At 38.6% G+C, this 12,922-nt stretch overlaps 1 protein-coding gene across 3 annotated transcripts in view; it reads left to right on the top strand.

Moving 5' to 3' along the window:
- MOSPD2 (motile sperm domain containing 2) overlaps positions 1–12,922 on the top strand; it is a 47,479-nt gene that overhangs the window by 20,360 nt on the left and 14,197 nt on the right. For all 3 annotated transcript variants that reach the window (XM_014607777.3, XM_006261083.4, XM_059720907.1), the window contains 4 exons: positions 4,224–4,284; positions 6,804–6,842; positions 9,423–9,547; positions 12,145–12,315. In XM_014607777.3, coding sequence (XP_014463263.1) covers positions 4,224–4,284; positions 6,804–6,842; positions 9,423–9,547; positions 12,145–12,315 — 396 coding nt within the window. The remainder of the gene's footprint in view (positions 1–4,223; positions 4,285–6,803; positions 6,843–9,422; positions 9,548–12,144; positions 12,316–12,922) is intronic.

Genomic DNA, 12,922 nt, shown 5'->3' with positions numbered 1-12,922 from the left:
GACATCTAGTATATCTTCCTATGATATAGGTCACTATGTTGATAATGGAGTATACCCTTGTCTTACCATACTGTACCATTCTGTAATTCAAGCCATTTTTCCTCTGTTGCAAGTTAAAGTAAAAAGATGGACTTTATAGTGCATCTAGAACTTAACAGCTTCACTCTGGTAAACCACTGAAGGGAAGTGAATTTCAGATTAAAGGATCCTTGATCGATTGCTCAATACCAGCAGGTTCTCCTGTCTAAAGAGAGAAGAGACTAGGTTAGCAGTTCCCAATCAGTGGTACATGTACCACCAGTGGTACACAGACAACCTGTCAGTGGTATGCGTTAACAGATTTATTATAATTGCTTTATATGACGAAAATTTGCTGGTGGTACTTAAGGTTGTATCATTTTAAATTGGTGGTACGCAATCTGTCAGAGTTTGGGAACTGCTGCTCTAGGTCAAATGTCTCTGCTGCTCATGAATGGAGTAAATAGAAAGGAAATCACAGAAGACAAGATTCCAAAGGCAGAAATGATTGCAGTGTGGTAAAGATACTGAAGAAACTATTATGCTTATACATAGGACAGATGGAGGAAAAGATAGTGTAGCCATATCTGCTGTTTTAGGTACCTAGGAACAGCTGTGATCCTATATCGCTTCTGAACTGTTGGCCTATGTCTGTCTCACTTCTTCAGTCAACGGTAATAATAAAATCCACGTTTGTTTTTTCTAGTTTCTTCTCCAGCCTACCAATATTCTTTAACACTGACTGAAGCTGAACCTAAACCATTTAATCTAAGCCCTGATCTTAAAACACTGAGACTCCTACCCTGTACTCAAAGGAACAAACTATTAGTTGGAAAAATTACTAAATGCTGTTAGGTGTTCCATGATGCTGTAATTTTGAAGAGAGCACAATAGAAAAAACATAACAGTATAATTCAGTTCTGTACTCTGATATTCCAGAATAATGTAATTGTAAAAAGAAAGTGAAATATAAAAAGTAGGGTTTTCCTCTGTATAGAGTGAGCACCACTATTTTCTTTAGGTTTTTGTCTCGCATAAGTACAACATTAAAAGAGGGATGGTTTTTAGGTATCTGTCTAAATATTTCAGTTTGTAATTATTCCAGAAAACAGTTTGAACAAAACGATTAATGTTGAATGTTTTCAAGGTTAGTGAGACATTGGGATATTTGTATGTTTCTAAATACAGTATTTTATATACTAGGGATTTAGAAATAAGTGTTGAAATGTATTTCAGACCAGTAGGTTTTACATCTACTTGGGGAGCTATTGATAAATGTATTGTAGTTATAGATTAGTTCAACACGGGGATCAGAGCAGTTTCCCAGGCAACCCACAGTAACCTTCACAAAATAAATTAATCCATCTTTCTAGGTTTCAAAAAAAATCACTTAACAAAGCACAGTTTGGATATTTCTATAACAGTCAATTCTTTTGACTTGTTGATTCCATTTTGTGCTAAGTGTATTTTTCCCCCTGTCGTTTTAATATATGCCTCTTATTTTTAGGTTCTGTTTTAGCAGTCTTTTCCAATTTAGAGAACTGCATTAGTACATGATTAAATACCACTGAAGTGAAGTTGTTGGTATTTAGAAATAAGTGCTTTGTTCAACAAGTGGAATTAAATATGTGCTTAAATCCTATCTTGAACATTTTTTTGCAGTCTACTTACGATCTAGAACTTAGTATCATGTTCTTCATTTTAATGAAAAATGCTCTCTCTTTCAAGATGGACACACACTGAATTTCATGAAAAGTTTTTTTTCATTATTAAAAATTGTGTGTGTATTACTTGTAAATCTTATGTCATTGGGAAAAGTAATTTAAGTAGACAAGTTAAATTTCATTGAAAGTTTATATTCTGCTGTTTTGTATGCGTATGTTTGCAATTTGCTTAATAATGTCTGTTTGAACTGCATGTATGTATTGTGCCCTTGGATTCCTATACTGAGGCTGTATAGGGCAGTGCACAGCTGACAACCACTCATTTCTTTCTTGGCTCTGTACTTTTGAAACTGAGCTCCTCTGTCTGTTTCTCTGTGGACCCCTTTTTGAGGGCCCAGCAGATCTTTATAATTACTACCAGACTAAGCAAAATTTGTGTGTGTGTGTGTGTGTGTGTGTAGGGAGGTGCACATGGTGCATATAATGGAGCTGTGTACAGCCTCTTCCCTCCACCCCTGGTATGATACAGGTCTGATTGAATTCCTTGAAGCAGCAGCCTGCTATGTTGAGAAGTGTTCCTGTGATTTCAGATTCATTTTGCTGCAGGCAAAGCCAGAGTCTTCTAACCAAGGCTCTAATAATCATTGCATTGCTGCTTTTTTTTCCCCCGCAGGTGGGGGACAAGGGCATACCCACATCATCATCAAATCCAAGGCAAATGTATTTGCAAAGAGACCTTTTCATACATGAATTCAGGTCCACAAGGCAAGATTTGAGTTCTCTCTGCTACAAGGAAGGACTGTCTGTCCAACTCGTGATCAAAAGCAAACGGGATCACCATTACCCACTTCAGTAAAGAAGCATTTGGAATATGGAATTGATGCATTCATAAACAAACCTCACAGCAGTTTAACTTCCTGTGTATATAGAATTGTGGTGGACAGTTTGAACAATTAAAGTTTTTGCCATTGCAATTTTCTGATAATAAAAGCATCAGTCCAGTAGAGCTGTTTGCAAGCATCAGGTTTCATATTCCAGAGTTGGAAGGCACAAGGTCCCTTTCAGTTGCATTCATTTGATTGGTCCCATTTAGTAGTGTATGCCTATGCATTGATGTCACTGAACTCAGGGGTACTCCATAAAATTGGCCAAGATGTCATTTAAATCATTATGATATTTGCCCTTTCTCAAGGAGTTCTGGTAATTCAAAACAGATGCAGTTATTCAGATGTCTTCTGAAACAAACATCAATACTAATTCCAAACTTGAAAACATCAGATGTTGATGTTTCTTTGGATGGATGCCAGTAGCCAGGTTGTTGTATTTGTCAGATGTATTGAATATTCCAGCCAATGATGAGAACAATTCCATCAGATTTTGGTGGTTAAATGGAAGAGATTTTTAGTTTGTGAGCATAGATTATTGCCAGACAGATACAGATACCCTTATGTTTTCTGGTGTCCCTAAAAGACTTCTAGACATTTGTTAGTTTTTATTTTAAACAATTAATCATTAATCTTACCATTCTTACCATTTTATAAAGCTGTAAACCTCCTTTTGTAATAGCAATTACTTTTTCTGGAAAAATATGAATGAGAAGTCATGACAGATCCTCCATCCGTGGTTTTCCACTCTGATAAAATATATCTTCTGGAGATTTGCAATCCAAAAGAGAAATTCTGTAAAATCCCCTCTTCATTGGGGCCCGCCTATAATTGAATTCTGCACTGGAAAAAGGAACTGTGTGGTGTTGATCTTATTCTGTCTTTTACACCCTTATTAAAGGAGCATGAGAACTCTCGGCTTAAATAGGTATTGCCTACCAAAATTTTAGTCTTGAGTAAGTGTAGACCAAGAGTGAAATATATTATGGGGGTAACGCCCCTATAAAATAATTGGCATTCTTTCGGACAAGTAGCTTTTCCTTTCCTTTCCTTCACCTTTCTTACTTGAAAAGTAAATTCTAAGGTCTGCTTGTAGTTATAATTTTTGTCTAGTATAAGACCTTTTTCACGCTTCATATTTTTACAAAGATATTCATGACTGGGGTTTTATTGGGTTTCCCCCACCCCTTATTTAATCGTGGTATATCAGTGTCATGGCTCCCTGGTTGAGAATCACTTGCAACTCGTAAGAAAAGCTATATGGTATTTTTTCATTTAGTAATAGAGGTTTATTTCTACTGTACAGACCACAATATGGAGTCATAAAGAAAAGCTCCTGAGTTTTGAACTGCCTTAATTCAGCGGAAAACTAACTTATGTGCTTAATTTGTACACTGAAAGTAGTTTTAAAGATGGTTATGCACTGCGATTCAACTTAAACACACTTGTTAGATCTTCAAAGGTTTGTGGCCATCACATTACACTGGGACCTAGAATCTTTGTAACTTAATATATATACCCAGGCTTTATAATTTTCATTGTGATTTTAATTTAATGAGTTAATCTAGATCTATTTTTTTTTTTATTGCAAAATTAGTCATTTTAAAGATTTCTGCTTTATGATTCAAACTCCATTTATTATTTGTGTTTGTTTCAGGATTTGGACTTTGTTCGGTTCATCATCAACTGTTTTCAAGATTATTATCCTAATTTTCTCAGTAAGTTGCATGTCTTAGATAAATTTCACATTGGATACATTTACAACTGATGGAGAGCCTTTTTTCCCTTAAAATTTGCAAATATTTTCTTAAGCACTTCGACTTGTCTCAGAAACTTGGTGTTGTGAAGGTTGGCACATTTGTGTGCAAAATGTCTTCACCAGGTTCTCATACTAGTGGAAATACCCAGAATTTTAATTCTGAGTATAATTTTTGTTTACAGTTCACTTGTAATGTTTTGATTTTACTAAAAACCAGGGGGTTTAAAGCATTGGTTTGGAAACATGAGTGATTTTGAGTACTTTCAACTTTAGAGAGAAATTCTAAGAGTTGAGACATTTCAGTACAGACATTCCCTTCACTTTTCTTATATAGTTGTAGGGTTTGGCCAAATCCTTACACAACTGGTGCTTTTTTAGCAACCTCGTAATAGAGGCCAAAGACCGACTAGAACTGGGGACTTGAATCTTTTGGATAAGAGGTTGTCAAGTTTTTGTTTCTTTTTGTACATTTTAGGTTCTTTTAAATGAAACATCACAAACATTTTTTTTTTTAAAGTTAGCAGTTCCTTTAAGTCATAAAAATAATTGATTTTTTTCAGTTTGGCAGCTGACATTTTTGAGGGATCAAACACACAAGATGGAATCTTTTTTGCTTGATTGAAAAAAACCTTGTTTTTGGGTCAGATAATGCATTATGATCACGTTTTATAAGTAGTGTTTTGGGGGATTTTAAATAAAAGCGAAGTGAAATATAATATCACAGACTAGGTTCACAAAGGTGCTTAGACATCATTCATGGAACTCAGGGCTAACTGCCTGGGGTCCATACTAGCAAGAGCTGCACCTGCACCACTGGGGGCTATGGCTCCGCCCTCTGGGTTCCCCCCACACTATGCTTTGTCCCGTAACTGCTGCTGTGTGCACCCTCTCCTGAACTGTGCTTGGGTATCCGTATGCTGCCCCCTGTGCTTTTGCTGTACTGGGCTTCCTAATTGTAAACTTCCCAGTTGTATCCCACCATTCGGGCACTCTGGGCTGCAGGTTTCCCACAGCGCTGATGGTTGTGTTGTTTTGTACTGCGCTGCCCCCTGGAGCAGTGGCAAAGGGTAGAAGGCAGAATTGGAGGAAGGGGGAGTCTGGATTCCCCCAGCTGCTGCAGCAGCTGGAACAATGTTGGGAGCAGCAGCCAGATAGGAGCCTGAAGAGGTGGGCAGTGCAATATAACCCCTCGCAGGCTGCTAGTTAGACACCCTGATGTAACTGAAGAGGTGATTATATTTCTTTTCATATACCCAATACTTAGGGCAATCACCTGCAGTGTAAAAGAACAGGCTCATTGATTCCCTTTCCACCAGATCTAGAGTAGAGTATTGACCTCAGACCTTCCATGTTCTGAGGAGAGTCCCCGTAACTAAACTACAATTCTTGTATAAGGTGTTGGGGGAGGTGTCTGTCTGTTCCATTTTAAAGCTGTTCCCTTTGGTATAAATACTTCAGTGTAATTGGGCCACAGGGATTGACTCTGTAGCCAGGCATAAGAACTTTATGGGTAAAAGTCTCAGTCTTTCCTGTTTGGAGATGTTCCATTTTTAATACAGTAATTTAAATCTTCATTGGAAGAGGAACTGGAACCCAAGTCTACTGATGAGTCTTCTAACTACAAACCCTGATGAGTTTCCCCACTACAAAGTCATTTATTGTACTTTCCTGTGAAGTGAATACTTAAACATTGAGACAGCTTGTTGTGATACCTTGTGATCTAGTTTCAAGTCAGTGCTCCAAATCTGGCACAGAGGGGATCTGAACCACTTCTCAAATGAGTTTATGAGCAGTTCTGTTATAGGGCTCAGGCAGGTCACCAAGACCTCTTCCTTCTCACTAAAAAAATTCAAAGTTTGTCTCCACAGTGAACTATTTTGTTATTTCTGGGGAAAGAATATTTTTGGTCAGGCTATTTACTGAATTCACAAATAGTTTTGGTTGCTTCAGTACAGCATTTTTAAGTAAATAATTTTCCTGAAAAAATGTCCAGTTCTTTTGATATAAGCACTTTAGTCTTAAAACATCATACTTTTCTGTTTGCCAAAGAAATGAACATTTACTTTCTCATTAAGATCAGAAAATAATAAAGCTATTGCTTGTTGCTTGCTATTGCTCTTTGGTTATTGAACTGAATAATTATGGTGAGCTTTCTCTACACAAAATGTTGGTAGCCATTTTCATATGCTATAATTATTTTCATACACCAAAACAGAAAATAGTGTGATTTCATATAGCTTCCAGTCAGCTTCCAAATTGTCTTTATTCAACTTACCATACATATTTTTATATACATCCATTCATATTTTTACAAATGGGAGGGGGGAGCTATTATTTCCCCAAAAGCATAAAAATTGCTTTTTCAGATGAGCATTTTTATTTTAATAATACCTCTACACCCTTTTTGTCCCTTTCATTATTCTTGAAATGTGTAACACCTTTAGTTCTAAGTCTCTGCCTCTCTCGTTTTGATTTCAGCAAAGATAGTTATCTTTGAAATGCCATGGATAATGAATGGTAAGTCCAAGTATATTAGCAATATAAGTTTATATGGATTGTTTTTTTTAATCTGACAATCTTTATTGATTCAAACAAGTACTTTTCTTGTTTTATACATTTTTGCTTTTCTTGGTAGATCAAATTCTACTTAAATACATACTACTTCAAATTTGTCAGTTACTAAGTTATGACATTTTTTCCTGGCACTCTTTTACTGTGACTCAAGGATTTTATAGCAGTCCTTCAGAATAAAAGCCAGGGCTTTCATTCACCTTTAACTAAGCAACCTTTAATAAATAGACTAGTTCAAGACCTTCACTTACTCATTCTCCCATACTCAGGATCTGCTTTACTTCCATGATTGCTAGGCTTAGCCAATACATGTCCAGCACACATGACACTGATATTGCCATATGCTTCTATACTGAGGTGGGGTGGGAGGCAGTGTGAGTGTTCATAAATGATCCTAGCCAACACACTTGGAAGATAGATGGGTTATTCTCCTATTAGGTTGTCAGGAATATATATATAAAGTCATAAAAAGTACCTTTTTCCTATATGTGCATTCTATTTTCTTTGAAATTACTATAACATTTGGAAACACTGAACAGCTGTCATTAAGCAAAATTAATGTAACATTTCAGTACATTTAAGTAGCTGTCATTAAGAATAACAGACTGCCCAGAGATGGAAATATACTTACATTCCTCCCATTTTTTTCAAAATAATTGCTCTAGTCTGCCCAAAGTGCAGAAAGCTTGATCAGTTTGTTACCTCTCTGAGAGGCTAGTGAGGCCTTGGTAAGGCTATAAGACACCAGGTCAGTGACTGAGTATACCTAGTTTGTTTTTACAGCAGGTCTTAGAGGATTACCAATGTGTATTCAGGGGAAGGTTGCTAATGGACATCCTTCAAAAGCTTCCCTTGTATTCTTCAGCTACCTTGGCAACAACTAGTAATTTTTTCACCTAGGTCAGTTTGAGAATAAAATGGAGGGCCAAAACTTTTTATAGAGCATGGGTATCCAACTTTTCCAGGCCAGATCCAGATCCCCAACACATCTGCAGCAGGGCTTATACCCTGGTTTCTGCAGCAGGTCCTGCCCCCAAATTTCTAGCTCTTCTGGGAGCTCCATGGGCCAGACAACAAGCGTCTGCAAGCCAGGTGCCATAGAAGAAAGATTAAGTTCCTTACTTTTCCCCCCCTCTCTTTTGTGGATTGTTTGTGCGTTTCTTTTAGGCAAAACAAGGTCCTGGAGGGCTTTTTACTGTGCTAGGTGGAAAAAATATCAAACCCCATCCTTCCTATCCTTTTTCAGAGATCTGTCTCACAGGAAGCTGTTACAGTAGTCTTGGCCCTTTTCTATAAAAGGGTAGGTCTGATGCATGGAGTTCACCTCACATATTCACAAATTACTATTGTCTTGAAAAGACCAGGTGCTGATTTTTCCGTGGACAGTGCTTCAGGGATTGTTTAGTTGCTCCCTTAAAAACTTTCGTTTTTATAGTCTGCTACTGCAGGATACAGGAGTATCACTGTACCACTGCCATGGTATTACTGAGAGCACCACTGGGTAGCATGCCTCGCCAACTTTCTCACAGTTGACATGTGAAAACCCTGAAATGAGGCAGTAAAGCCACCCTGATGGCACCTTCAACCTCTGCTTTTAGTCACTTGAGAGCAGCAGTTGGAAGATCTGCACTGTCCATTGGCTGCCTCATTTCTGTGTTTGGCACAGGTGGATGGAGAATGTTTTTTTTACAACATCTTATGAGCACTATAGATACATCATGTGCCATTTAAAAAGATTGCTTACATCATTAATTATTGCTATCAAAATGCATGGCCTTGATAGGGCATGTTTACTTTCCCTCTTCTTGGTATTGGATCCAGATCCAAATGAGGCTTTTAGATATAGAAATAAACTGAATAGGGGAAAGGATATATCTATACCTTTGATCTGTGGATTTCTGGAATTAAGAGCATCTTCTCACAGAAAACAGCTACTCAAAACAGTCCCCTGCCCACGCACACAATTCTTGTTGTGTGGCTTGTGGAGGCAGTATGTTCAGTGGAAAAAAGTTACTGCTTGTACATAATCCTTTCTCTGCAAAATTTAAAGACAACTTCCATTATTTGCATTTTTATTTTATAACTCCAGAAGTTTACATAGTTTGTTAGTGCTAAAAGGTAGAGGGAGATGAAACTAGTACAAATGGCGAAAATTGTGAAGTACATTATTTGAAAAATCTGTCATGTTCAAAATGATGCATCAGAAAAAATGTATAGGCAGCTATTTGTTAAGACCTGTATTACTTGGTTAAGACTTTGACATTCATCAGTAATGTATCTGTAACATTAATGCCAGTTAAGGTTTTATATCACACAGCCCTGGTTTCATGTCCCTCTTTGGCTTTGCATCCTTCTGCCTTCGCAGCTTTTTATAATGAATAAGGCAGATCAAACTCAATGGTAGGTATTTCTGGCAATTCAGTATGTGGTCTTTTATGAATACTTAGTTTTTTATCAATAACTAGTAATAACTGAAACTACAGAATTTGTTTCAAGCAACTTCATATATAATTATTTTCTGTCTAGCTGCATTCAAAATTGTGAAGAGTTGGCTTGGTCCAGAGGCAGTAAACATGTTGAAGTTCACAAATAAGAATGATGTGCAGGTCTACATCAATGCAGAGTATTTACCCCTTCATATGGGTGGAACTGTAAGTATACTGGAAGTTCAAAATACTTTGTAAATGCTATTTTTTAATCCAATTTATTTTTTGTATGCCTATAATATGCATTTATATATAGGGACTTACCTAATTCATGAGGGCTGCCCCTACTTCTCTCCCCACCACAATTTCATGGTCCAAGCACAGCACCAGTTGCCATTTTTTTGTAGCGGAGCATGGCAGGACCTTTTGCAGCTCTGGCCCTGGGGCCTCCGTAGCCTAGTGGGTGGGACCCAGTGCAGCAGGGTGGAGTGGGACTCAGCGGGGAAAATTGTTACTGCTGCTAGGAGATCCTCACCACCATGGGAAGGTGCCCCCTGCCTGCCTGGCAGCAGCAGGGTTGGTGGGGCAGCGTTGTGCCCTTCACTGCTACTAGGTGGGCAAGGAGCTCCTCACCATGGTAGCATGGAGTTTTCAGCAGTGTAAACGAGCTTCCCTATCCGGGTCCAGCTGTGCCCTGCCATGCCAGGTCCCACCTGTTGGACTGCAGAGGCCCCAGAAGGAAAGCAGCAGGGCAGGAAGGTTCAAGCCTGCAGCAGAAAGCCCCCTCCGCCCTGCTCACAAATCTGGGGAACACATGCCCCCCATGACTCCCCTGGTAGTGCGTGCAACAGTGGGGAGCCAGCTCCTAGCCCACCTCCAGGACAAGCCGCCTACAGCCCTGTCCCATTTCATGCCTGGGCCCTGTGGCTAGGTATTCCAGGCCCCAAGCCCCATGCACTGCTCCAGCTAAGCAGCACTTCCAGCCCTGCCCAACTCTCTCCCTCCAGCCCTGCCTAACTCCCTATGGGGGCCTCAATTCTTCCACCCACCACCACCAGACTTACCTGCTAGGAGCTGCTCTCCAGGCTTCCTGGTGGCCATGTGCATGTGTGAGCATGTACATGCATATGGTGTCTCCTGCCTGTCCACTCTCCTCCCATTCCCCCCAGCCCTTTACAGGCTGGAACTCTGCCAGCCTGCAAGGGGAAACTCACTGTTTCCTGCATTTTTCTCCTTTAAAATGAGAAAATCCAGGTATTGCTGCTTTTTTCTGTGGCAAACGGAAAATGCAGATCCCTGCCAATTGTATACGTGCGCTGCCATGGAGCCAGCCAGCATTTTGTAGGTATAATTGTAAGTAGATATACTGTGACAAGATGAGAGTACATTTGATGCTAGTAAGTCACAAATTTAACTGTTTAATAATCAAGTTAACATTCAGTAGCCTTAACTAATTTCCAAATCTTTGTATATTAAGAGTAAAAAAGATTTCATAGCTGTTTTAGTAACTTGATGACTTATTTCAGTGGAACGTAAGATCATTTTCATCCTTTTTGAAAGGCAAACCTTAATGAATTCTGATGTCTTTATATTTTTGATGTTATCCTCCATAAATGGAGGAAGGGAAAGTTTTATATAGGACTTGCCCCACTGAAGTGGTGTGAATAGTATAAAGGCATTTGACTGACCACTGTCTTTGCTTTGTTTGGACCAGGAAAGACATTTCCATCCTTTTCAGTAATATTGCCCCTCTGCCAAGATGTCTGAATACACAGGAGCTCAAGAAAGCTAATTCAGAAGGATGTTAAGAGTCCAGCTGTTTGTATTGCATTCAAGTACTGCATTATTAGTAGAAGGACACTTGGAATCAGCCTCCAACCCCTTCCTCCCTCCACTCCCCTTTCTTCCACCCAACCTAAGTACATGTTTGTGTTCAGGGTTTCCAAGTGACCATGCTGACCTGTCTGCTCCACAGTTTTTCCCAAGGTACATCCAAATAGTTGATTATAAAGCAGCTCATACTTTATTTCAACCACTTGAGAAATAGCTTTGCCCAACAGAACCTATTCTTTATGGTTTCTCCACTGAGTTTTATTATTTAGAAGTTCTTACCCGTTCAACATTTACCAATTCAAATGTCTTCAGTGTATGTGAGGTCTTGATATTTAGATTGCTATACTGACCTAGCTTGCTTATTAAAAATATCCTCTGTAATCAGTGGATGGTGTGTGTTGTACGGGCTAAAAGTTGGCATTACAATAGCTTAATACATATATATGCAGTATTAGTTCTTTAAACATTAATAGACGGGCCATTTTTATTTTACAAGTCAAACCATGGACTTAACTGCCTGTAGGATTTTCTTTGAAGCCAAAACAGTTACAGAAGTACAAAGAGTGTCTGAAAATCCAATTTTTTTTGTTGTTGAAGTTGGCTCTGTGTAATATAAAAGCATCTGAAATGATTCAAACCAAATATGGCTCAATGTTTTTCTTCTCCTTAGGCTAATCCTTTAAATGCCTAGTTTCAAAACAGAACAAATTCTATAGCTCATTTGAGTATGTAAACCATGCCACTAGCTATAATTTAGTAGCTTTAATTAGATGATTGTCATATTTTATTATTATAGTGGACAAAGCCCACAATAGTTGATAAATCATATTTTTGCATAAGGGTCCCCTGTAACATAAAATACATAAATAAAATATGTGAAGATAATGGATGAAAGAAAAGATTAACTCTTAAGAGATCTACTTTAGAGCGGTGAAATTGCTTTTCCTTCCTATTGGTATACTTGTCTATTAAATCAAATTGTATTATAGGATACTTTCAAGTTTAGCTACCCTCCACTGGTTGATGATGACTTTCAAACTCCGTTGTGTGAAAATGGGCCCATTGCTAGTGAAGATGAAAATGAGAATAAAGAGGAGATAGAAGCAGACAGCAAAGAGACTACTGATTCCAATGAAGAACAAAGCCTCAATCCAAAAAAGGTATCTGTTAAATCCAAAGGCTAAGAAAAAAACAGTACATGAAAGGTTTGACAAGGGGTATTTATTCTGGTCAATTTCTACAGAATTTGTTGAAAGAATTGAGTTTCTTAACTTTAGAAAAAAGAGCAGACTAGGGAAAATCATATATCTCTTTAATGTATAAAAGGCTGTTATATGGAGGAAGTTACAAACAGCTGTTTATGCTTGCTTGGGACAGAAAAAGAAGTAATAGATTTAAATTCTAATAAGGGGGATTTGTTAAATACTAGAAAAAATTAGAATGGAATTCAGAATTAGTGGAATAGACTACCTCACTAAGGTTTGTTTTGTTTTGTTTTTAAGTGATTCTAAATCACTACTGACAGACAGCAGCCTATATACACGTCAGAGGTGTCAGACTCATTTTACACCCTGGACTAAATCCATACCACAGATTTCCTTGCAGGCCTGATCCAGCTCAGGGCATGGGGTGGTTCCAGCCTAAGGCTTCAGTGGCTTTGTGCGGGCCGGGAGCGGTCCAAGGCCCTCGGGGGCGCGCGGCAGGCTGTGGCCAGCAGCCCGGACACGCCGGGTCGGGGAATGCAGGCCGGTGGACTAGAATTAGGCA

Source organism: Alligator mississippiensis, chromosome 1 (assembly GCF_030867095.1).
Source record: "Alligator mississippiensis isolate rAllMis1 chromosome 1, rAllMis1, whole genome shotgun sequence".
Taxonomy (NCBI): Eukaryota; Metazoa; Chordata; order Crocodylia; family Alligatoridae; genus Alligator; species Alligator mississippiensis.
This window is presented reverse-complemented; position numbering and strand designations above follow the sequence as displayed.